The sequence below is a fragment of the Euwallacea similis genome, chromosome 3 (assembly GCF_039881205.1).
Source record: "Euwallacea similis isolate ESF13 chromosome 3, ESF131.1, whole genome shotgun sequence".
In the NCBI taxonomy this organism is placed as follows: domain Eukaryota; kingdom Metazoa; phylum Arthropoda; class Insecta; order Coleoptera; family Curculionidae; genus Euwallacea; species Euwallacea similis.
The window spans coordinates 2042501-2064662 of NC_089611.1; the positions used below are offsets into that span (position 1 = coordinate 2042501).

Below are 22162 nucleotides of genomic sequence, written 5' to 3' on the forward strand. Positions count from 1 at the left end.
CTAATTTCTGAAAATATTCCGCTACTTTCAGGACTGATCCAAGTATTATAAATTCTCTATTTGTCTGCTTCTATTATTATATATTTAAGGCTCCATGTAAAAGTGTGCTTAGATGATTCCTGAAGGATGAATCATATTGCCTTAAAATCTAAATTTTCTAAAATAGAACTAAATACAATGTTACATATTTTCTTAATTTTTCCCTGCCTGGTAATCATAATTCTCAGCTGTACCCTGATATTAATCCCTAATTAAAATATTTACATTTGAATGAAGAAAGTACAATCAATCAGGTTTTAAATTACTTAATGCCTCGTTCTCAATAAATCACTATTATGAATGTTCACGACCATTTAATAAATTATTCAGGCTAGAAATATTTGCAAAAAATGCCACCATTGCGTTATAATTCATGAGCAAAAAAAATCTCTAGCAATTATGTACTATTTATTTCCACTAATACCGGTGACTCATAATGCAGCCGGTAATCATTAAAAGGAACATGGCAAATTTATTATTTAGCCACATAGAATTTACGTTGCATATCGGGGGTCATGAACAGTATAACTCACCAAAATGACTCATCTGCATCGTTCTTCACGAATCAAAAGGCTTTAAATTATAGAGGAAGAATGCCCGTTGAGGCTTGTAAAGTCAAGAAGAAATGACTCACCTTCGATGAACGCTTGAGAGCTTCCACACGTGTACGTATGACTAATACCAGATTAAAGGAGCTTTTAAACTGGCAATTTGCTCTAAATAATGGAAAAAAAGCACACGGGAAATTTCGCATTCCTTGAAGGAGCTCCTTCAATTAGAGGTAACGGCTCAAAGGAACCGGGCCCCATAAATTTTCATAATATTGATATCGTTTTCGCTCTCTTCGTAACACCCGAAACACAATACGTTTCGTCTTTAACGATCAAAGAAACAGGCATAAAAAGCGACCTTTATTAAATTGTTCTCGAGAGGAAAGTGACTGATCGGGACGAGAGCTAAATTGAAAAGCTGGCAGGAGGGAAATAAAACTGTTATATGCGGGAAAACGAACGTTTTGTTCCTTTGCATCAACATAATAAAATTGTTCTGAATAAATAGTTCGGCAATATGTGTCGAGAAAATTGCGTATACTATGAGAACAGGCATTTCCGAAGCTTGCTGGAGAAGCCTTTATTAACATCATGTATGTGCTGGTTTCATTCCATGCACGAAGACTTCAGGCGGTGATAGGCACTTTTCAATGGAAATTGTATCGCTAATAAAATGAAGTAATGAATATGAAATGGATTTTCCAATAAAGAAAATCGAAAGTTCATTTTATGTCTACCTTAAGAACACATTTATCATGTCAGAGTAGAACCTGAACTAACCAGAAACTGTGCTATAAATTAGTACAGTGTGCCAGGAGAATAAAATACATAGAATAACGATTGAGATAAAGAATGCTGAAACGAACCTTTTAATTTAAAATTTGTACTACTTCCGACACTTTCGGAACTCGTCTACATCAAAAAGACATATGTACTACATAAAATTTTTATCACCAGCGATCGTTGAAATTTTTACAAATTAAGTTTTCGGTGTATTCCCCGTGAAGTATTCCATCGAATTGCATGAATTTTGTAATTGCCATGAATAAAAAAAAGTAACGGGCGTATGAAAGAATTCCTGGTCTAGAGTGTTCTGGAAAGATTTGTAAAATTAGTCAAAGTCAAAGTTTTTTCTCTCATAAATACTTCGTTGAAATTTTTTTTCAGAACATTCCCAGGAAAGTTATATACTTAACTAATAAATGGAAAACTTATTAGGAAAAAATAAGGCACATTTATTTATTTAAAAATAATTGAGATTCATACAAAAATATATATAGAGTAACACTTTTATGAAGTTTTCCAAAAATCAATTAAAACATGGATTCATTTATTGGCATTCTCGTCGGGCAATAGCTCCTTGTCTAACTGACAGGCACTTAAACTGGCTACATGCTTCTCCAAGTCACGTACCCGTTTCTTCAGGTTGAAATTCTCCTCCAGTAAATGGCTCTCCTTTATCGATTGCGGTTCAATACTGATCTCATCTCTAATAAGATTACAATAATTTTCCACTTTAATGAATTCCTTTAAAGTCGACATGTGCAGATCTAACACCATTCGCCTAATTTGATGGGCGTGCCTCATGAACATATCTGTGAGTTTACTCTCCATCTCCTCTATTTTCTTTACTTCCTTTTGCATGTCACTTTGGATTGCAGTTCTAATATCTGTCATGTTGATATTCTGGCAGCAGCAACCACTACTGCTGCCCACAATAGGTGACAAGTTTTTGACAAGGTGGTCCATAGGGAATATTGGTGTAGAACTGGCTTTTAGGGCTGATTTAGGGTCCAAGGGTTTTTCAGGTATTAATTTTGGGGTGAAACTGTTAAGAGGTTTATGGGTAGTCGGTGGCAGGGGAAGTTGATGATCAACTTCCGCTGGCTCTTCTTTCCCTGAAAGGTCGTTTTTATCAAAACTGAGGGCTATCATAAAAGAATCTCTGCAATCCACAGAAAGTTTTGATTGTGGTTTCTCCTCCAAGCCTTCTCGTGCAGAAAAAGGGCTTTCGGTCATTAGGCCAAAGAATTCACTTGTCCTCTTGTCCTTCTTTTCTAATACTTCGTTATGAGAGGCGTTTGTTTTAGCAGGAAGTTCCTCGTGCGCCATGCTTTCCACTGAGCTGTTGTTGGCAACAGTATCATTCAGATAATTTTGGTACGTTAAGAGTTTGACAGCTTTTTTGTGCGCCTCAAAGGAGTGAACCGGGTCCTGGAATTTTCTTGTGTCATAGATGTGTATTTTTCCGTTTTGAGAGCCCATGGCAATGTGCAGAGAGTCCTGTAAAAAGTCTAAGGACAATACGTTGTTTTCTACGGGAATTGTCGAGATTCTAGAGTTGGATTCTATGTCAAAGACCCGGACTACTCTGTCGAGCCCTGATGATACCACCAAGGATGAATTTACTGGAGAGAATATGGTGGACGACACTGGAGCGCTATGGGCGTCAGTTTGAAACTTCACCTTATTAACATTCACGTCCCAAACGCAAACAATTCCCTCATCGCTTCCTGCGGTTAGGAAGTTCCTCTTCTGTACGTGTGCTTTTAAGGTAGTCAACGAGAGTGATTTGGGTACTTTTAAAGTACAAGACAGATTCTTAGCCAGCTGATTGAACAGGAAAACTTCCCCACTGGCACAACCAGCATAGCAGTGGGTATCCTTAGCAGTGAAACCCACATGAGTAATTGCGCTCCTAACTCTGGGATAACGAGCCTTAATGCTACGAGATTTGACATCGTAAAGAAGTACTTGACCATGCTTGGTTCCTACAGCCACATTTCTTTTGGTTAAATTCTGGAAACAAGCGCAGGATGGTTCGGATATGTCGTAGAGTGTATGGAACACTTTGCATTGGCCTTTAAGGGAGACGATTTCAGCACATCCGCTGTAGGGGACTATGGCTAACCAGCCGCCATCTTTGGTCCATGAAAGGCTTCTGCAAGGGCCTTCGACTTTAGAGTTGGGTTGGTAGGTGTGGGCAAGGCGGTTGTTGGGGAATTCATGGAATTTAACCACGGAGGAGGATGAAGCTATATACATTATTCCTGAAATGAAGATATGTGGAGCAATGAAAAGCATTTACCTTTAACTTAAAATTATACTTCCCTCAGAAATTCCAGAAAGGCAATTTTCAAAGTGAATATCTCTAAAACTGTTCTCTACCGAAAACATTAAAAATATGTTAATTGTATACCCTTTACAATTTTCATTGAAATTTAATTAGAGATAATAATATTCCATTAACATTTGCGTCAACCCCTTCTAACATTAACTCTTTTTCAATACTAATAAAAACAAGGTCATTACTACAATTCAATATTGCAAAATATTTCCAATTTAACTAATAAAAAAATACCAGATATTGCTACCTAATGTCAATATTCTAAACGACAGTGATAGTTTGATTATGTTACAAAGTATCCTAAGGTATCTTCTTTCGAATACGAAATCTTTCCACGAAATCGATGAATGTCTCAGAAAAATTGTTAATTTTCTGATATTTAAATATTGCATCTTAACTCATTGCTTTGCGCTTCATAACCCAGTTGCACTTCCTGAATGGGGAGGTAGAAAATTGAATTATTTCCAGCAATTTCTCGTCAACTAATTTCTAACAAAAAACTTTATCGCATTGATATTCATATATCCAGGGATTTCGATATACAACTTGCAACCGTTATTAACGCGCCAACCCGTATTTTTCAAAAATTTCACGTATTTAAATTAAATCTTAAATTTCTGTGTTCAACGTTTTAAGATATTTGGTTTACAATGTAATTCATTTCTCTTATGTTCAACTTTGTATATTATACATAATTTCTCAACTCACAGAAGAAAATTAACATATCGGCAATCCTGCAAGTATTGATTCATATGAAGATACCTGAGCTGACGTGATGTCATTTAATGCTATATAGGAAGGTAATGATAATCTCGCTTATAATTATATATAAATATTGGAAGATTATAAACACTGTGAATTAAAGTAAACATTACGCTTTTTTGTAAAGTCGAAATGACTTTCTGATAAAAAGTTTTTAGTCATTTTCATTAAAATGGCCATTTAAAATGAACAAATATAAAGCCAAACACTAAAGTCAATGTGGCAACTCTGCTTTTGTATTATCTGAATTTGCCGGTGACGTGCAGACAAAACCAAGCCAATAGTGCATTTTGAAGTGTTTGTTCCACGTAATTTAAACATTTCGGCCGGTTTCCCGCAAAAACTTTTAAAATCCAGTGAAAAAGACAATCCCAAAACAACGTAAGTACCTAACAATACTGCAGAATTTTCGCTCCTAGCCAAAAACTTGCTATGACGCCTTCAAAACACCGAAACTAGAAACATAACCTAGCATTTTGAATCTTCACATACCTGCTTCAAAAATCCTCTTGAAACCCTTATGGGAGGTTATTTAGCACTTATGGAAAGTGATTTAGGGTCTATAAGTGGTAAGACGCGAAACATTCAACAAAAAAAATTAAATAATATTCAACAAAAACTGATTGACAATCAAAAACATCCTTCTTCTAACAGCGTTGCCAAATAGTTTCGGCTCGTTAGGTTTTTGTTTCAAACCGTCAAATCTGGTGACGAAACTATTTCGATATGAATAAAAAAACCTAATAATTGAATAACAGAAAAGTTATTTATTACTTAATTTAATTAAAATGGATATATTAAATTAAGGTATTTAATGAGACTAAAAATAATTTTTTTTTTTAGAGATAACAATGTTCACTGATGTCCACTTAGCAGTACTATCTAATGCCCTGGGCATAGTCTTATTCCTACTGGTAGTTTTATACCACTATGTTAACTCCAACCAGAGACCATCTGTATGATACTCTCAGCCGGTATGGCATATAGACACAGGGACTCAAATCGAGTGCTAATATGCCATCTTAAATTTGATCAGTATATTATATTGTTGTTTATAATTTGCAGAAAAGTTAGATTTTTCATTTGTACTAATGATAATAAATTTTTATAGAGTGGAGGAGTTTTTTTGCTTTCGGATTATCTTGGCAACATTGCCGTTTCAATTGTTTTAGGAACGTTTCTTATATTCTATGTGGCGCCCTCTGTTAGTCGAAGCGTTAAGGTGGATATTACAGATATCATAAATGCTAGAAGGAGTACGTACGCCATAATAACAAGAAAAACGGTTTATTTTGTGTTTTTCTGTTTTACTTCTAGTAGCGGTTGCCAATATATGGCTTTAATAAAGAATGTTTTTCTCAGAAATAAATTTTTTAATACGTCTCTAATATTTGCCACCTGCAACCTCATAAAGAAACATAACCAATGATAGGCTATTCCCTAGCAAAAAAATACAGAAAGCTCCAAGCAGATGCTCAGTCCCCAGCATCACATGCTCATCTTCTGGTCCAAACTCCTTTTCCAATTGCAGTTTTATCCTCATAATGTACTCTTCATGTCCGTAATACTTAAAAACAACTATTAATCACCTAGTTACTCCTTAATAAACTTTCATACTACCTCTCTTGACCAATACTCAATAATTCCTGCCTGACTGAGTCTTCTAATGACCTTGTTCATTGCCGGGAGCAAGAGATAATTCCTCTTAGTGATCATACAGATAAGTTCACTATGGATGATTTCTTTCATTACCCTGTATTGGTTAATTACGTCCTCTTTTATGTAGGACTCAATGTGAGGTTGGCCTGATAATAGATTTCTTACATAAAAGAAATCAAGTAGCGAGTCATCTACCTGCTATTTTTCCTAATTGAAATGTAAAGTTTCCCTGCAATGATAGTTCTCGCAGACGAGCTGCTGTAGATTGAATATATCGATCAGCAACTTTCTTGTGTTGACCCTAATCAGACTAAACTTAGCACTGATTAGATAGCAATAAAACTTACTTCTCCGTTTTCTCTCCATATCTTAATCCACTCAGCCAACCCTGTTCCACCCCAATGAATGTCACTCTCGATAAATTTCTGCAAACTGTCGATGGTGTCCCCATAGAGGGGCTTGGTCATAATACTAGCGTAACCAGCATTATACGCTATATTTATGGCTATGATAGCTAGCATTGTTAGGGTTAGCAGGATTTTGTGCTGGTATTGCCTTTGAGGTACTGATTGCTGGATCATCAAAGAACCAACTGTTAGGATTGTTTCTTGGATCAAAGAGTTTTGTTTTTGTGGCTTTATGAGTTGAAATCTAGTTTGGTACCAACTTAGAAAGTACATGGCAACTGCTAGTAGGGTATAGGTTAGACATAGGGCTATCCAGGTGTGAGATGAGAAGCCGTAAGTCAATGAAAGCCAGGGAGGTAGTAGCCTTGAAATGATCAATCTTACGATACATATATCAACAGTTTAGGGATAATGACGAAAAATCACAACACATTTTTTATTTCCGTACGAAAACCAATAATTCTTATATGTAATGTTTCTAACATGTCTCATAAGTTAATTAAAGTTATTAGAATTCAGAAAAAATAATAAATCTTTAAAAAGAAAACCCAAACTATGGCAAAAACGAAAATCTTTAAATTTCAAACTTCACCATAATTCGATAAATAAAGCAAAAAACAAATGTAATAATTTGTATAGCCCCCTCTACTGTTTAATACGGCTCTGCATGGTCTGCTTATACCCTTAGCGAACCCATCGCTTTCGTTCTCATCAATTACCGTCCACTCTGTAGGTATAAAATGAACTATTCACGTATTTTAAAAGAGGAATTTTCGCGTACGATCCGTCGTTGAGTCATATCCCAGACGTGCTCAATGGGGTTTAAGTCTGGAGACTGCGCCGGCCAAGGTAAAACTTCGACAGATTCTTTAGTCAAGAGATTTTGAACTACGTGCGCAATATGCTGACAAGCATTATTTTTCATAAGCACGAAACTTGGCTTCTACATGGGAAATCACTACAGGCTGAAAAATCCTATCACGATAGTCAACGGCATTAAAAAAAGTGTTCGCTGATTGAACTAACTCCCAAATGAATAACTTGTGAAAACTCGCCATTTTTTAAAACAGTAGCAAAATAATAACTGTTTATACCGAATTTTATGTTTTTCTACATTCTTTGTCTTATCGTCGGTCTGAACATTTTTTCAATCTTTAAATATTCAACTGATAACGGCGCGTTTTTTTTACTAGCGAAAAAACTGCTTTCATACAAGAATAAGTAATGTGTTGTGATTTTTCGCCATTATCCCTAGACTCTGTTGAAGTGTGTATTTTTTAAGGAGGAGAAATATACCTGGGTGCTGGTACCAAAAAAGTCACCACGCTATCAAGGTAAACTGTGGTTGAATCGAAGAATTGTAGTGCAGACGCATCCAAGAAGAACCCAGCTAAAAAAGAATCTCTTCTAGTAGATGCTTCATTGACTAGTAATTTTAGTACCAGCTCCAACATCCAATTCTCCCCTATAAACTCCTCCCTCAACTCCAGTGCTCGTACCATCGTCATAGGGCCTTCCCCACAAATCTTCGTTCAAAATCAACTCTATGCTGGCATTTATGGAATGTTGAATTGCTCTGAGAATTTGGATATCTGCCCCTGAGACGTAGAAGGAAGCTTTGTCTACACATTTTTAAGTTAGTGAGGAGACCCTAGTCTTCGAAGGTTAGCTAGCTACCTATAATCGCGAATGGCCTGTAGTTGAATGTGCCTACTTTGATTGCGTGCCTGTGCAAATTGTTCAGTTTGTTGGGAAATAAATTGGAACCAAGAAGGAATGATTTGTTTCCCGAGAACCACTTGTCTAGTATTACTGAGGTTTGGTGGGGACATTGAGGGGCCCAGAAAGTAGCCTCAATTCCCCTGTTGTTTGGCAGCAACAAATTCAATCCGTCAATTACATGAATCTCAACAAAAAGCACTTCATTGAAGCATTCTCCTACGTGTGACCACCAGTCGCCTACAACCGCATCAATCACCAGGTACTTTCTTAAATGAAAACTTTCTCTGCATTTGAGCACTTCACTCTCAATCCACAACAATGTCTTATACACATTCTTAACGTCATAAAAAACGAAATTCTGGCATCCAAAATTATTAAACAAGATCTCAGGGAGTTTCAGGGTGTCTGATTTGACGGCAACGACCCCAAGAGGGATGTTAAAAGTATCATTAGAGTCACTGATCATGATCAAGCAATTCGGGGCAAAATACTGCCGAATCAGAATGCTCAGCAAGAAATCTATGTGGATCAGCATATTTTGGTTATTGGTCACGGTTGATGGAAAACTTGTTAATATTGGACTTTATTTGAGGAACATGTTGGTAATAAATAACGGGCAGTGGTATTGTTGTTATAAGAAAAATTGGTACGTCTGGTGAATGCTAATTCTATTGGTTAAATGGTAATAATACAGGGCGTCCCAACTAAAATGTGCATCCCATGAAATCATTTTTTGGTACATATTTTAGCATTCTTCCCATATTTGGATGAAATCGGAGATTTCATGGGATGCAAATTTTAGTTGGAACACCCTGTAGGAGGAATGGGTCACTTCGGGAAGTTTTAGTTTTATTCGGATGTTGTGTGATACCATATCGCCTATTACTAAACAACGCTCACCATCACAACCATACAATGTAAACCTAATTTACGAGTAAATAAGACCGAATAACCTTCTAGTTAACAAATTTATTTATTTTTTACTTGGAACGTGCTTATTACCTCTATGCCTTTATTAGGTATAGCACGAAATAAATATTAACCTTGCCACTGTGCCTAGATCAACATCAATTACCCCCTGACTTTTTCTAGCCATTTGTCCCATAGCAGCTCCAACACAAAAACAACTAAAGCAATGGTGTTTCCCAAAATCAAAGCAGCGAAAGCCCCTTCAACATGTAACATCTTCAACTTAACTAGTTCGTGGCTCTTCTGTCGGTATTTCAAGGCTTTCTGTAGACTTTGGTCCATGTATTCAAGAGCTGCCTAAACCCTCATTTTTAGTTTATCATCATTAAAATGTATCATTATCATACTTGATTCTGCCAGAATAAAATCAGACCTGCGTCGAAAGACCTGAGGATAATCACGTCCACACGAGGCAATAAGATGGAGCTTTTGCGCAGCATTAGAACGCACAACTCAAAGTAGAAATCGTTGGTCATAAGATGGTAGTTCTGGATGACGTCTTGTTTTATGAAAGTGCCAACAGCGTAATCTCCTGAAAAGCTCATTACGGTTTGTATAAATTAATTTAATCATTGATCTACCATTAAGAAGCCTCTCTATAGCAAAGCCAAATTGGCCTTTCCAAGAGAGTTGCTCCAGAATAGTTTCATTAGGTATTCTTCGAAATCGGGATACCAATTTCCTAAGACTTGGCTACACTGTTAAAAATTAGTTGAGTGTTGAGCGGTTTTATACAATTTCAAACCTCAGAAGAATTCTCAATTGACAGTATCCACCCCTCACTGGTGGCGGCCCATAAAAGATCGTCCTTCTCCAGGAGGTCCTGGATGGTATTTATGGGAGCTTCATATCTGGGAATGGCCATAATAGTGGCCAACCCACCATCATATGATGTGCTACGAAAAACAATATTTTCTAACTTGATATACATTTTTTTGGAATGACCCTACGTAAGTATCAGAGCAGTCATGAACACCAACCCCATTAAATATCTGCCCAACGGGCTCTTAGATACTTCTTTCATGGTGACTGGCTGCATCATAAAAGGTTTTGCTACTGATATCAGAGATCTTATCAGGATTTTCATTTTGTTCCTTTTTGCCAAGAACTGAGTTAACTTTAATCCAATAATGAAGTTACCTAAAGTACCTTTCTTTAATTATTAAAGGATTCACAAATAGTTGTAGACACCCTAAAGAGTACAATGTGAGTAAACACAGGAGGAACGATACCATTACTGCTATCCAGGTTTGGGGTGAGTACACGTGGATTGGGGTTTGCCAGGCTGCTGCCAGTCTGGAAATTGAAGTATGATTCTCGTGAAGAATATGTTTTTTTACTTACTTTGGTGCTGGAACCAAGCAAGTTATGCCAGATCGAACGGTAATTGTGGATAAGTCCAAATATTTGGCTGGTTGTTCCCATCTGTATAAAGCAGCTAAAAAATTAGTGCGATATTTCAATGGATTTATAGAGGAACCATAGAAAACCATATTAAACTTCACGCACGGTATTAGAATCCAGATTAAGTATGCAGTATGAAATTAGCAAGAACAAGAATTCAAAACTTGTGAGTTGATCCACAGGGTATTTCAAAAATGTTTTGCTAATTTTAACTGGTCCGTTTCTGCTTCCTCCTAGGCTAATTGGTCACATCTACCTAAATCTTTTGCAAGATTTACTTCCTGAGTTATTGGACAATGAACCTGTACCTATGGGTATATGCGATAGAATGTGGTTCCAACATATCGATACACCTGCATATTTTTTCTTGTGCTATGCAGAATCATCTAAACTAGTATTTTTATAGGCGATGGATTAAAAGAGGCAAACCTATCAGGTGGTCAGCCCGAAGTTCGGATTTAAATTCATTTGGTTTTTTTTTCTAGAGTTACATCAAGCCGTTGGTACATGAAACTTTTGTAACCACTCAAAAGAAACTATTGGAAGGAGTGATGGTAGCTTCTCTTTTCGTGCGACAAGATCAGTACATCTTATAACCAGTACGCGATTCAATGCAAGGTAGGCTCCTGATGGTTGATTTCCAGTTTCATAGACCATGGAGGACATGGAGAAAAGGTGAATGCAGAAAGACATCAAGAAAACAAGCAGGTCATTCAGTACCACATTGAGAAGGAATCATCAGCTAATCTGAACTTAGCTGAACGGAGTCAATGTATGTCGATAGTGACCAGGGTCGTACTATCAGAAGGTTTATAAAGGGTTAGTAAATCATCCAGGAAAAATAATTCATACAAAATTCTACGGTTAAAAAATTATCCGATTACCTACCTCCTCCTATATCAGCATTATCCTGCATCAAATTCCCCATCAACCCATTCGCAGTCCCATTCTCGAAAACGTTCCCCCAGTCATCATTCTCATTTATCACGGGCATAAGGGTCATATTCATAGACTCAGCTATAGTTATCATCAATCTCATTTCTGAACCTCTATATTTATACCCACCTTTCACATGGTCTCTCTTCTCTAGTGAAAACACTGTTGGAACTTTATTATAACTCAAAAGAGGGGATTCTTACCAATTATTATGTAGGGCATGTAGGAGAAAATTGCGGTCCTCAAAACTCTTCCTTCTTGATTTTTCAACTTATCGGGAAAAAGGTTTTGTTCGAGCATAAAACTTTGATTTGCTCTGAACCATTTGTCCAACAGGTATATCTCATTGGAATTCTCAAATCCTACGTACCTATGAGTCCAAATGCCAATAGCGGTTTGGTCTAGATCAACAACTAAAATCAAATTGCTGACAAAGCTGATTTCAGTAGAATTAAAAATTTTAAAAAAATCCAGATGATGGTTGTCAGACGAGGCAAAAATATATCTTCTTTGATTGAAACGTTGTGGATGCACTTTAATTTTCTCTTCCAAGTATTTGAAGATTGTTACAGGTCTTTGACTGTAAACCAAGAAATCTTGACATTGGTGAATACGGACGTGGTCAAAGTTGGTAAAGAACGTTGAGACTGTTGTTGGGGTGTTCAATTTGATATTTAATGAGTGAGAGTGATTGTTTATAACATTAATGCAGCGTGCGCTGGAAAAGTAGGTGGTGATGATGGTGTTGAGGAGGATTTCCATGTTTTAATGTGAGTTATTTAAACAAAGAGGTTGGTACATATATTTAAAGAGAACAATAACGATTCAATTTTCCTTTTATTATAAATTCTCCTTGTTCGAAAGAATTTCATTGTTGACTTTGTTGTGCCTTATTAGCCGAAGCCTTGACCGCAAACAGTGAAAGTTGGAAAGTAATATACCGGGTTTCCATAAGGAGCCTCACTTGAGGCGGAATTTTCTTTAACACACTTCTATCTACCAAAATATCCAGTTACTCAACGTTTGTCATTATTTAAATGTAAATTTTATATTATGTATGACCCTATAAATCGCCGGTAATAATACTTGGACAATATACGTAATCATAATATACATCGTGTTACGCATGTATGATGATGTTCATTTTTCAACTGGAAGGTCGAAATATTTATATTACTTTGGTTATTGCTGATTTTTTTACTCATCGGGTCGGCGTTATGCTCATTACATTGCAGTGGCGCAGATCAGACTCATTATGATGTGGAAAGTGGACAGAGTGCGGGCCTGCCTTGTTGGTTTTGCTATTGTGGTTTGTGTTGTCGGTCAAGTTCTAGGCGGTGATGGTAAGTAGGTAGTTTATCAATTACTCTATTTTATGTTTCGAAAAAAGATAACGATAGAGTGGGATAAATTCATAATTTTGATAGCAAATAATCCAGAATTTATCCAGTTCTAAATAGTAACGCTCGAGCTCAGAGCTGCTTCCATTCTCGCAATTATTACAATAAATCCCATATCTGGATTTTAGTGGAACCATAAAGACGTCTCTAATCAATTTTGATTTCCATTAAGCCGCTTAAATCGAATGGTGATCTAACACTCTTCAGACTCTACGAACAGTTAAAGAATCTAGTCAGAGTTTACCCAAATTTCCTGACAATGAAGAACCGTCTAGAGAATCTTCACGCCTTAGGAATTTGAAAGTAACTTTTCACATTGAAGACTTTCATACGTAACTCCGAGAATGTTCTACAATCTTTAAGATTTGTGTAGGTCAAAACGTCTCCTAGATTTTTGCTGAATTTACTGAAGATCGTCCATGCTATTTCAGAATTTTGGAAAATTTTGATGAATCTAGAGTTGCTTCTTTTTGTCAAGAAGTTGAATTGTTAATATTTAGAAAGAGGACGATACCATTTTTCTTTTATTTTAAGTTTTTCTGTGGACTCTAAAAATTTAGATTTCCTGTTCTTTTCCATGAGATCAAAATAGATACTGATTGGTCCTAAAAACGCAAATAATTATCGCGGAAACTGAGCTTGCATTAGTTTATGAATTGTGACCTGGGAAGGATGACTATATGGACCAGCTGTCTTTCCTTCACTTTGGCTGCTCTTTCGGTCTCCCAAAATTTGGAACTGAAAATAAGGACTTTCAGTGCAATTTGCCCAAAAAATCGTCCAGTTTTTTATCTAACTTGACCTTCATAGAGTATCATGTGCAAGCACTGTTGTCTGAAATTAAAACCTTAGAAGATGCGTATAACTTAAAACAAACATAAATTAGATTTCACATGGCAAATTAAGAGTGAATCTATTGCCCAGTTTATACCATGAAACGTGTAAACTATAGTTAGCTATTACACCATAATTAGGCAAAAATGTTCTCATACGTGATTCAAATTGCGAAATTAATTGCGATGTTTTCGGATGACAAATACCCCACTAAAATTGATTAATAATGCCTCAAATTACGCATATCTTCATTATTCATAGAAAACTTTCATTTGGTTATACCATCACAAACACGTGTATTGGTTGTTTCTACCTTAATCGCAGTGTCAAGACCAAATAACCAATGCAGGAAAATCAGTGAAAAACAACAATAATAACCGATTCTTCAGCTGAAATAATCGTTTTTCTCACAGTTATTTTTAACCATCAATTGACTGATGATCCTGCTGGATGTGCACTTCCACCACATCCTTGAGAATGCATAATAATTGTTTGTACGCGTTGTTCGTGTAGTTGATTTACATATCAACAATTATTTATATGTCACTTTGGTACAAAACCTCTATCTCAAAAAAAATTGCAAAATGCAAAAATGCCATTAACAGAAAGAAGGAACTTGTGGGTAATCACTGAAACAAATTAACGAGTGCGTGTGGCCAGAAATTATAGTTTTTGGTACACAACCTTACCCAATTAGGAGTACTTAATGGTACCTGCACCGTTGATGTGGCCGGATGTTGTCAGTTTTAGGAAGAAATTGAACGGCCGTGACGAGGTCAATGAAAAATTGACTGTTTTAAGTCATTTTTGCATCACTAACCTCGAATGTAGTTCGATCAAGCGGGATTTGTGAACTTTAGTATAGAATGGTTGATCAAGCTTTGTGACCATCAACCTTGATCGTTATGGTAGCTGTGGCAAAATCGGTTCATTATGTATTTGGGAAGAGAATTACACTAGGAACTGACCAGAAAACTGGGTGTCATGTCCTATGAATAGGAAGTAAAAATAATATGTTTTGACACACCGTGAAGCATTGGAAATTTCTATGGATGGCAATAGAGGTTTTGTTTACTTTCCTTGTCACAAAATTTGTAAAATTACGTGAATACTTTTAAAGAGGAGAAGCAGGTAAATATTTCTTGCCAACCTTCAAACCCCCTATAGTTGATGTTTAGAGAATGCATATACGAAATTTTTAGCTTCATTTTTAGCTATCTCTCCTACAGTTCCCGAGATATGGGGTTATTTATTCGAATTTGAAAGTGTATTTTTTCAAATTTCCAAATTGTATCTAGGGAAATTAAAGTTAGAGGTGAGATCTGTCGAAAGGAAATTCGGATAAATACTTCCTGGCGTAGAAGTGAAAAGGACGTTAACTCGGTTTGAAGCTGAGATATGAAATTTTGAGGTAAAACTCTGAGATTTCTTCTCATGTTGGACAAAGACTTGGGCTGACATAGAAGATTTGAACTGAAGCTAAGATTATACAGAGATGAATACAAGCTTATGAAATAAATGAATTGAAATGATCATCATTGATGAAAAATCCGTTTTATTTAATTAACATAAGAAATTTTTTAATGACAATTTCCCTCCATTTTAGTTCTATGGCACCAAATTACAACTACTTTCAATATTTACTGTTAATTGAACAATTTAACAACAATAACCGTGATTAACATTCAACTTGGGAAATTTTACTAACGCATCCGCTTAAGCAAACTCGTACCTCCGGATCGAAGATTACCACACACTTAATTTATCATGAAACGAGACAAAAAATAAATTAATTCTAATTACATTTTTATTGTTAAATTATAAACAATCCTCAGCTATGCAAAATGATTAATTCAGAAACCTTGGGAATCTTCACTTGGCCAATGTCAAGGGACCAACCCATAAGCGTTTCTCCTTTTTCGTCATATGTAGATACTTGTTTGAAATATTAAGTTGTTTATTACGTTATTATTGAACAATAATATTACCTCATATCGCATCAACTTCTATTTAGAATCGCCGACAAGGAAAAGGGCAATATGCCCTCCTAATAGTGAGTGTGTGCCCTTGAAGTCCTGTCCTATTTTGTCCATAATTTTGGACAGTCAATGCGTTGTAGAAGACAAGTAAGACTATATTATTCACGATGAGAAATTAGGAAAATGAGAATTTTATTTTCTGCAGGTTGGGAGAAATCAGCTGTGGTTATAGGGGCTCAGGGTTGGTATGCTGCCCTCAAATGGAAAGCAACTCAATCAACAGGGTAAGCACTCAAGGGTCTTTCACCCCTGGAAAATATGTGGAAGGGGTCAAATGCGGTCAATCTCAAGTGGAGGGAGACGGATATGATGGGATTGGGGCTTTTCCTTGGATTGTGCGAGTTGGATTTAGAAGTAAGCGTTCATGCAAAAAAGATTATTTTTTTTATTAAAAAAAGTATTCAGATACTTTGACTGGAGAGGTGAAATTCCCATGTACTGGCTCCATTATCAGTTCTAAAGTAATACTAACAGCGGCCCATTGTCCTTTGGCTAAAGCTGAAAACTACAAGCTGTAAGTTTTTTCGGTACATCAAAAGTACCTTAAAGTAACTTTTTCTTACCTGTTTAGATACATAGTGAGGATTGGAGAATATACCACTAACACTGATATAGACTGTGGTGAGGAGTTTTGCGGGCTCCCAGTCCAGGACATCCCAATCAGCCACGTAATAGTGCACCCAGGCTATGACAGACAAACTTACAAGCACAACATTGCTCTAATGGTCCTCAAATCCAAGATTAAGTATGGAGGTAAGTTTGGATCTTTACTATGTTTTCACGACCTCACTAAATTCTAATCTAATTTTAGTGACTTCTCAGCCGCTATGTCTTCCTGAATCTTGGTCTGTTACCAGCAATAATGGAATTTTAGTTGGCTGGGGAAAAACCGCTGGGCAAACTGGTAAAAATTTCTACATTTCTTTGAGTGGTTTTTTCTGACAAAAATTTCTTCCAGAAGCACCTTTCCAGCAACAACACTTGTTCCTGCCCATAGTAAGTTTGGGACAATGTGAAAAGGTATATGGGAAAACTTTGCCTGTTACTGACGAGCAAGTGTGTGCAGGTGGCGAGAGAGATCAGGATGCTTGCAGTGGGTTTGGGGGGGCTCCCCTTCTAGTCAAACATAGTGAGACTTATTATCAGGTAAAATGCACTTTTATAATGAATACAAAATAATAAACTTGTTTATTTAATATCTTCTAATATTATAAGGTAAGGTAAAGGTGAGATGTCTTTGAGTCGAAGAAACTGAAATTGGGGAATTCACTGACTCGGACACAATTATCTTCTGTAACACATCAAATATGGAAGATTTGAACTTGTCCTTGCTTAAAGAGAGGTTTTTTTCCCGGAAATTTTATTGTCAAACTACCTGATCGGATCTAAGGTTTCCAAACAGGAAGGTCTTAAGAGAGCTTGATTCTCCAAAATTTCCATTTTTTAAAAATTCGAAAGCGTCATTTTCAAATTGATCAATCGGTTTTTCCTTCGACCTGAAGTAACCTAAAGAGGAGCATTTGTGCGTGGAAACGAGACCTGAATCATCGAGATGGAACCTCGGTGTATTTTTCATCATTATAATCATATTTTAGGTGGGAATTCTTTCTTTTGGATCCGACCAATGCGGAGCACCTGGAGTGCCAAGTGTGTACACCAGTACCAAGAAATACATCAGTTGGATTCGGGAAAACTCACCTCAAATTATATGAGAAAAGAAGAAAAAAAGTACTAGTCCAAGTTTTCCTCCTTATAATGGTTCAATATCAAATAATTTAAGGATTTTCGTGTCATAAATAAAAGGCTTTGTGGTATCGTTAAACTTTTATTTGATAACCTAATTGCGTTAGAGTTTTATTTTCCAACAAAGGAAAGGTTTACCTGCTAAACAGGTATAAACTATATACATTATTCCTAAAGCAGCCAACAATTTATGTAAAAAGTTCGTCTTAAAACATTGTTGTCTACTTATTCCTGCAAAGAAGAGGGCCTCAGTGTCCCCCTGAATAAGCTCTAAAAGAGGTGATTGAGTAAGTACAAAATCAAGCAATATAATACCTAATAAATTCATATTATTAAACTCTAAGGAAACCTCCAGGTGCGCAAACTTAACGAAGATACATATTTATCTCACTAAAGTTGTCTCACTTGCCTTTGATAGGATCAGGTATCTTAAGTAGTAATGTACTCATTCTTGCGATTATACGATCTTGGCAAAATGGGGAGTATGTACAAGACAAACGAGGCTTATTGCTGCCAAAAAATGAAGCAAGTTGCAGGTTTATACAGGTTTGTGCAACATCATTTTTTATGGAAAAATAGAGAGAGTTGGTCCGCATTTATTCAAGAGTTTAGAATGTTTTTGTTTTAATTCTGAATAAATCAAGGTGTTTTTGAGTTAAAATTTAGGAGGGGTTGACTACATATAACTAATTTATTTTAGGCCGAATTAATAATTATTTAGTTTTTCCTATTATTATGAATGTACTACTGCTACAATAATCTTCAATCTGCAGCTTTAATCCTATTAAAACCTGTTTCTCAATAATCTAATTGCAAAAACGATTGGTCTGGTTACATCTACGAATCTACTGCTACTATTCACAATATTTCAAAACCTCTTTGCTTTTCATCTCAATAGTCTCTGGATGAAAATAAACTAGAAACATCCAAGTCTGACAACACCAATTGTAGATATTCAAAATTTGGCACTTGTATCACTTGCTTCCCCCCTTTGGGGGGATGCAAACACTTAGAAATTCTCCTGCCATCAAATAGTATCTGTACAAATTTAACTGTACTCGTATATACATAATATGCATTTAGACCAGGGGTCATCTTGAAAATGAATGTTTGGGGATTGAGTAAGGAAGATATAGTGTATAGAGAAAATATTGCTTATGCGAGTTATTGCTAAAGGATGGGGATGGGATAGACAACCCTTGGTTCTAAGGGGGCATGAAAATAACAATTTTGCAATTACTCTTCGTCCGAGTCGTCCCTTAAACCGGCTTTGAATTGAGGAGGAACTTGCTTCACGAAACAGTCGTCAAGGAATTGACCCATGCTTTTGTAGAGGTGCTTTTTGACGCCGGTGAGGCCGTGGTTTTGGTCTGGATAAATCTAAAATTGTTAATCTGTCAGATCTCAAGAACTTACACTAATTTTTAAGTTTGGATTAACTTTAGGTTGAAACTGACATGGAACAATTTTAAGTCCAGTTTTTGGTGAGTAGAATCTAAATGTAATTTGGTTCAGTTTTAGAAAAGCTCTAGTTGATATTTTCCCTTCCAGATTCAGGAATATTTCTTTTCACAACCCCCCCCCCCCTTAATTTGTCGATCCTATATATAATTTAACCCTAAAGATGTATTTCCAGTTTCTCCTCCTCCTCCTACTGCAGACTAGATTTATATGACAACAATACATGCATTTCCACTTCCAATCCGGGATCTAGATAGATTAATTTTGCAGTTACAGTTTCCCCATATATTTGCAATTTCAGTTTCATTTCCCTTTACCTGCAGATCAGTCTAGCAAGAGAGTATACATACGATTTCAATTTCCAATCCAGCATGTAGCTTCAACTCAATACTAACAAGGTTTCATTGCTGACACATACAAACATACAAACATACATACATACAATTATAATTTAAATTGCATTGATCAGAGATATTTCTGCAGCGATTATCAGGACGACCCCTTGGACCTTTATTCCACACACAAAATTCCTGAAACCAGCGAAGAAGTTCAGCTTTAAGTTAAGTTAAGTTTTAAGTTAATCGGTATTTATAAGAGTCCTCAGGGAGTTAATGATGCGATAAGATTTCATCACGCGATGTTCTTTTAAACTTTTCGTCGGTGGTTTCATGCCCATTTTCGCGTTTTCTTTCTCTCTACACCCCAAATCCAATATTAGATCTATCACGGAGGAAAACAATCTCGTCTGGCAGTAAAATTGAAAGAACGGTCCCCAAATCCTGAAAGCAAAGAAACTTTTTACTAACCTGTTGCCTGAATAGCGTATCAGCCTCGGACAAAGCCTTGACAAGCACCATGCTTTGCTGCAAATGTACATTGTCGTCTGCAGTTCCATGGACGAGATAAAACATTTTATCTCGAAGCTGGGCAGCTTTCTTGCTAACGTCAGCCTCGTCGTATCCCTTATAGTTCTCGGTAACGTTTGGTAATCCCATGTAACGTTCCGTGTAAGCTGAGTCTGGAGAAAAGCAGCTAGACCTTGTTATAGAAAAATAAAAAGTTTGCCTTTAGAGATCTCACCGTAAAGTTTCCAATTTGTAACAGGTGCGACCGCAATGGCGCATTGAAACACGCTTTTGGGGCTTGCTAGGGCTAAAGAGGCCACGAAACCGCCGTAACTCCAGCCCCACACTGCTACTCGTCTTGGGTCGATGAAATGTTGAGTATCTCGCAAATACCTGGAATGGGAAATTCTCGTAACTTTAGCGCAAATTTTGATTCACACATAAATTTTAGGTTCGGAGGAAATGAATCCAGGTTCGGGAAGGTTTGTCACCTTTGGAATGAAGAGAATTTCGCACATTGCAAACAAACTTGGAATGGGAATCAGGTCTAATGCTGTTTAACAAGTTCTTTAAAGGTTAAAACGAATCAAAACACCTATCACTTTTGCTAATTAATAATCACATTATGCTTGATGTGTGTTAAAGCCAAAGTCAAACCCTCCAACGGACACTAGGCACTCAAATCGATGATTTAATTTGATTAACTCCTTGATTTAGTGTTCCGCGGTCCCATCGAGCTAATTAACCAGATATATTAACACCGATCGAGTAGAGATTTATCGTCTGTTTGTATTTCCAGGTTCGTGAATTCGCTTTTAATTCGCTATTTTTTTATTTAGAATTTTAATTACCACCTGTGTTACGCTAAAAATCAGGAATTTGATTATTAAGTAACGACTGTAATCATAGCAATAGAATAGTAAATTTTATGGCGATTAAATTTCTGTTAGCAAATTATATCACGATTAAATTTCTGTCAACATCTAAAAGTCCAAAATTATTCAAATGTGTCGCAAATACACACGCATTTGGTTCATGAAATTGTCCCTCGAATGTAACTCGTGTATCAATATTGTTAGATAACTTTAGATCAACGTGAATTTATACAATTTGGATCAGAAAAACAACACTCGTACAATACGCTCTTTCTGATGCTTTTTTCATTCCAAAGGCATTACCCTAAAATTGGTAGATACTTTTCAATGCACTATATATTACATATGAGAAAGTTTGTTGGAAGTTTTTTGAATTAAAGCAAATGCATCTGATGAAATCAGGTAAATTTCAGTTGGCAAAAGGACCGTAGAATTGGAATTATATGGCTATTTTTTGCATAACATTTTATCCCACGAAATTGGGTTTCTCAATGTTCTCAAGGTATGTCTTATCAAGATGTATTCAGGCTGAATCTTCCGATAAAAAGTAATAACCTACTAATTGAACTTTTGGATATTGACATTTGCAATTTTGAAATGATTTTTGTTCTTATGGAAAGAAGAGAATTATGATTAAATCTAAATTGCATGCAGCTAGAGATACAGCTTCTGAGATATAGAGCGGGGAATTTTAAATGGCGAGTACTGAACTGAAAGCAACAATGTCATTATTAATAATTAATCGATTGCTTTTCTCAAAGCAGTGAAAAAAAGGAATAACATTATCTAGAATCTGGAATTTAATTTCCTGTTAAATATTTCGGAAACTATAAGGCGTTGAAGCTTTACAGAATATATTATCTTGGACCCCAATTTTCCTAGGAAATTCCGTATCTTAAAGGAATTTCGAGGCCGTTTAGAGACGTCCTCCATCTGCCCAGAAACGTCTATCTCTGCACAAAACCAGTTCAAGTCTGATTCTACAAGAACTTTGTTCCCCTCTCTCTTTCCCTCTCTTTCACACACACACACTCCCAGACCAGCCTAGCTACTATAGCGACTATACTATAGCGAAAATCTCATAAAGTCCTCATATTTCTTAGATATGTTCGTGAATATTACACACTGGCAGACTACGACATTCTGGAAATATGGTGACTATGCAGGTCGTTTTACATAGGAATATCGACTCTTTCCTGCTAGGCAAATCTAATATCAAACACCACATTCTTGGCATATGCACACACATATTTACATGTCTATAAAATCAGATTTAAATATTTCCCTTATAAATCCGGACATGAAAAGTATCATTTCGCCAATGAGCTCACGGCAAATATACGTTGCAGTAATGCCGGTTTAATGACCGAATGCAGTTTCAGGAAATTG

At 36.3% G+C, this 22162-nt stretch overlaps 6 protein-coding genes across 7 annotated transcripts in view; 2 read left to right on the forward strand and 4 right to left on the reverse strand.

Annotated features, from left to right (window-relative positions):
* Positions 1–1815: 1815 nt before the first annotated feature.
* On the reverse strand, positions 1816–5136 carry LOC136419880 (protein NEDD1-like). Its single transcript, XM_066406464.1, has 2 exons — positions 4972–5136; positions 1816–3640 (listed from the first exon to the last, which is right to left on the reverse strand). The coding sequence occupies exon 2, from the start codon at positions 3633–3635 to the stop codon at positions 1917–1919; it is 1719 nt and encodes a 572-aa protein (XP_066262561.1). The 5' UTR covers positions 3636–3640; positions 4972–5136; the 3' UTR covers positions 1816–1916.
* A 189-nt stretch (positions 5137–5325) lies between these two features.
* LOC136419881 (dolichyl-diphosphooligosaccharide--protein glycosyltransferase subunit 4) lies at positions 5326–5594 on the forward strand. The gene has a single exon (XM_066406465.1). The coding sequence runs from the start codon at positions 5331–5333 to the stop codon at positions 5439–5441; it is 111 nt and encodes a 36-aa protein (XP_066262562.1). The 5' UTR covers positions 5326–5330; the 3' UTR covers positions 5442–5594.
* A 269-nt stretch (positions 5595–5863) lies between these two features.
* Positions 5864–8733, reverse strand: LOC136419641 (glutamate receptor ionotropic, kainate glr-3-like). Its single transcript, XM_066406133.1, has 7 exons — positions 8223–8733; positions 7988–8167; positions 7842–7935; positions 6486–6909; positions 6334–6439; positions 6100–6284; positions 5864–6046 (listed from the first exon to the last, which is right to left on the reverse strand). The coding sequence occupies exons 1-7, from the start codon at positions 8731–8733 to the stop codon at positions 5864–5866; spliced, it is 1683 nt and encodes a 560-aa protein (XP_066262230.1).
* A 605-nt stretch (positions 8734–9338) lies between these two features.
* LOC136419643 (glutamate receptor ionotropic, kainate 4-like) lies at positions 9339–12686 on the reverse strand. Its single transcript, XM_066406134.1, has 9 exons — positions 11780–12686; positions 11529–11747; positions 10581–10674; positions 10386–10532; positions 10187–10330; positions 9982–10132; positions 9818–9929; positions 9584–9768; positions 9339–9533 (listed from the first exon to the last, which is right to left on the reverse strand). The coding sequence occupies exons 1-9, from the start codon at positions 12336–12338 to the stop codon at positions 9339–9341; spliced, it is 1806 nt and encodes a 601-aa protein (XP_066262231.1). The 5' UTR covers positions 12339–12686.
* A 69-nt stretch (positions 12687–12755) lies between these two features.
* LOC136420029 (CLIP domain-containing serine protease B4-like) lies at positions 12756–17654 on the forward strand. 2 transcript variants are annotated; one of them, XM_066406690.1, is made up of 8 exons: positions 12756–12919; positions 15825–15936; positions 15995–16203; positions 16255–16363; positions 16421–16602; positions 16661–16753; positions 16811–16995; positions 17445–17654. In XM_066406690.1, exons 1-8 carry the CDS (start codon positions 12832–12834, stop codon positions 17559–17561), a joined length of 1095 nt encoding a protein of 364 aa, XP_066262787.1. In that variant the 5' UTR covers positions 12756–12831; the 3' UTR covers positions 17562–17654. The 2 variants fall into 2 exon arrangements, with proteins under 2 accessions (XP_066262787.1, XP_066262786.1); XM_066406689.1 differs by having other exon boundaries at positions 12757–12919; positions 16808–16995.
* Dpp10 (Dipeptidyl peptidase 10) overlaps positions 17655–22162 on the reverse strand; it is a 42110-nt gene continuing 37602 nt past the window's right edge. Inside the window, exons 16-18 of the mRNA XM_066406680.1 lie at positions 20134–20291; positions 19860–20071; positions 17655–18972 (exon numbers count right to left, since the gene is read on the reverse strand). Of these exons, the coding sequence (XP_066262777.1) occupies positions 18829–18972; positions 19860–20071; positions 20134–20291 (514 nt within the window). The 3' untranslated portion in view covers positions 17655–18828. The remainder of the gene's footprint in view (positions 18973–19859; positions 20072–20133; positions 20292–22162) is intronic.

What these genes read in the sequence shown, in the direction of transcription:
- LOC136419643 (XM_066406134.1), bottom strand. Translation starts at nt 12,338, where the DNA reads ATGGAAATCCTCCTCAACACCATCATCACCACCTACTTTTCCAGCGCA. An exon ending in CAATTGAGAATTCTTCTGAG is followed by an intron (nt 9,930 to 9,981) that starts GTTTGAAATTGT and finishes TTAACAGTGTAG; the next exon opens with CCAAGTCTTAGGAAATTGGT. An exon ending in TATAGAGAGGCTTCTTAATG is followed by an intron (nt 9,769 to 9,817) that starts GTAGATCAATGA and finishes TGAGCTTTTCAG; the next exon opens with GAGATTACGCTGTTGGCACT.
- LOC136419641 (XM_066406133.1), bottom strand. Translation starts at nt 8,733, where the DNA reads ATGATCAGTGACTCTAATGATACTTTTAACATCCCTCTTGGGGTCGTT. An exon ending in TATGGAGAGAAAACGGAGAA is followed by an intron (nt 6,440 to 6,485) that starts GTAAGTTTTATT and finishes TAGTCTGATTAG; the next exon opens with GGTCAACACAAGAAAGTTGC. An exon ending in TTGAGTATTGGTCAAGAGAG is followed by an intron (nt 6,047 to 6,099) that starts GTAGTATGAAAG and finishes GTTGTTTTTAAG; the next exon opens with TATTACGGACATGAAGAGTA.
- LOC136420029 (XM_066406689.1), top strand. Translation starts at nt 12,832, where the DNA reads ATGATGTGGAAAGTGGACAGAGTGCGGGCCTGCCTTGTTGGTTTTGCT. An exon ending in ATCCAAGATTAAGTATGGAG is followed by an intron (nt 16,603 to 16,660) that starts GTAAGTTTGGAT and finishes ATCTAATTTTAG; the next exon opens with TGACTTCTCAGCCGCTATGT. An exon ending in AAAAACCGCTGGGCAAACTG is followed by an intron (nt 16,754 to 16,807) that starts GTAAAAATTTCT and finishes AATTTCTTCCAG; the next exon opens with AAGCACCTTTCCAGCAACAA.
- LOC136419880 (XM_066406464.1), bottom strand. Translation starts at nt 3,635, where the DNA reads ATGTATATAGCTTCATCCTCCTCCGTGGTTAAATTCCATGAATTCCCC.
- LOC136419881 (XM_066406465.1), top strand. Translation starts at nt 5,331, where the DNA reads ATGTTCACTGATGTCCACTTAGCAGTACTATCTAATGCCCTGGGCATA.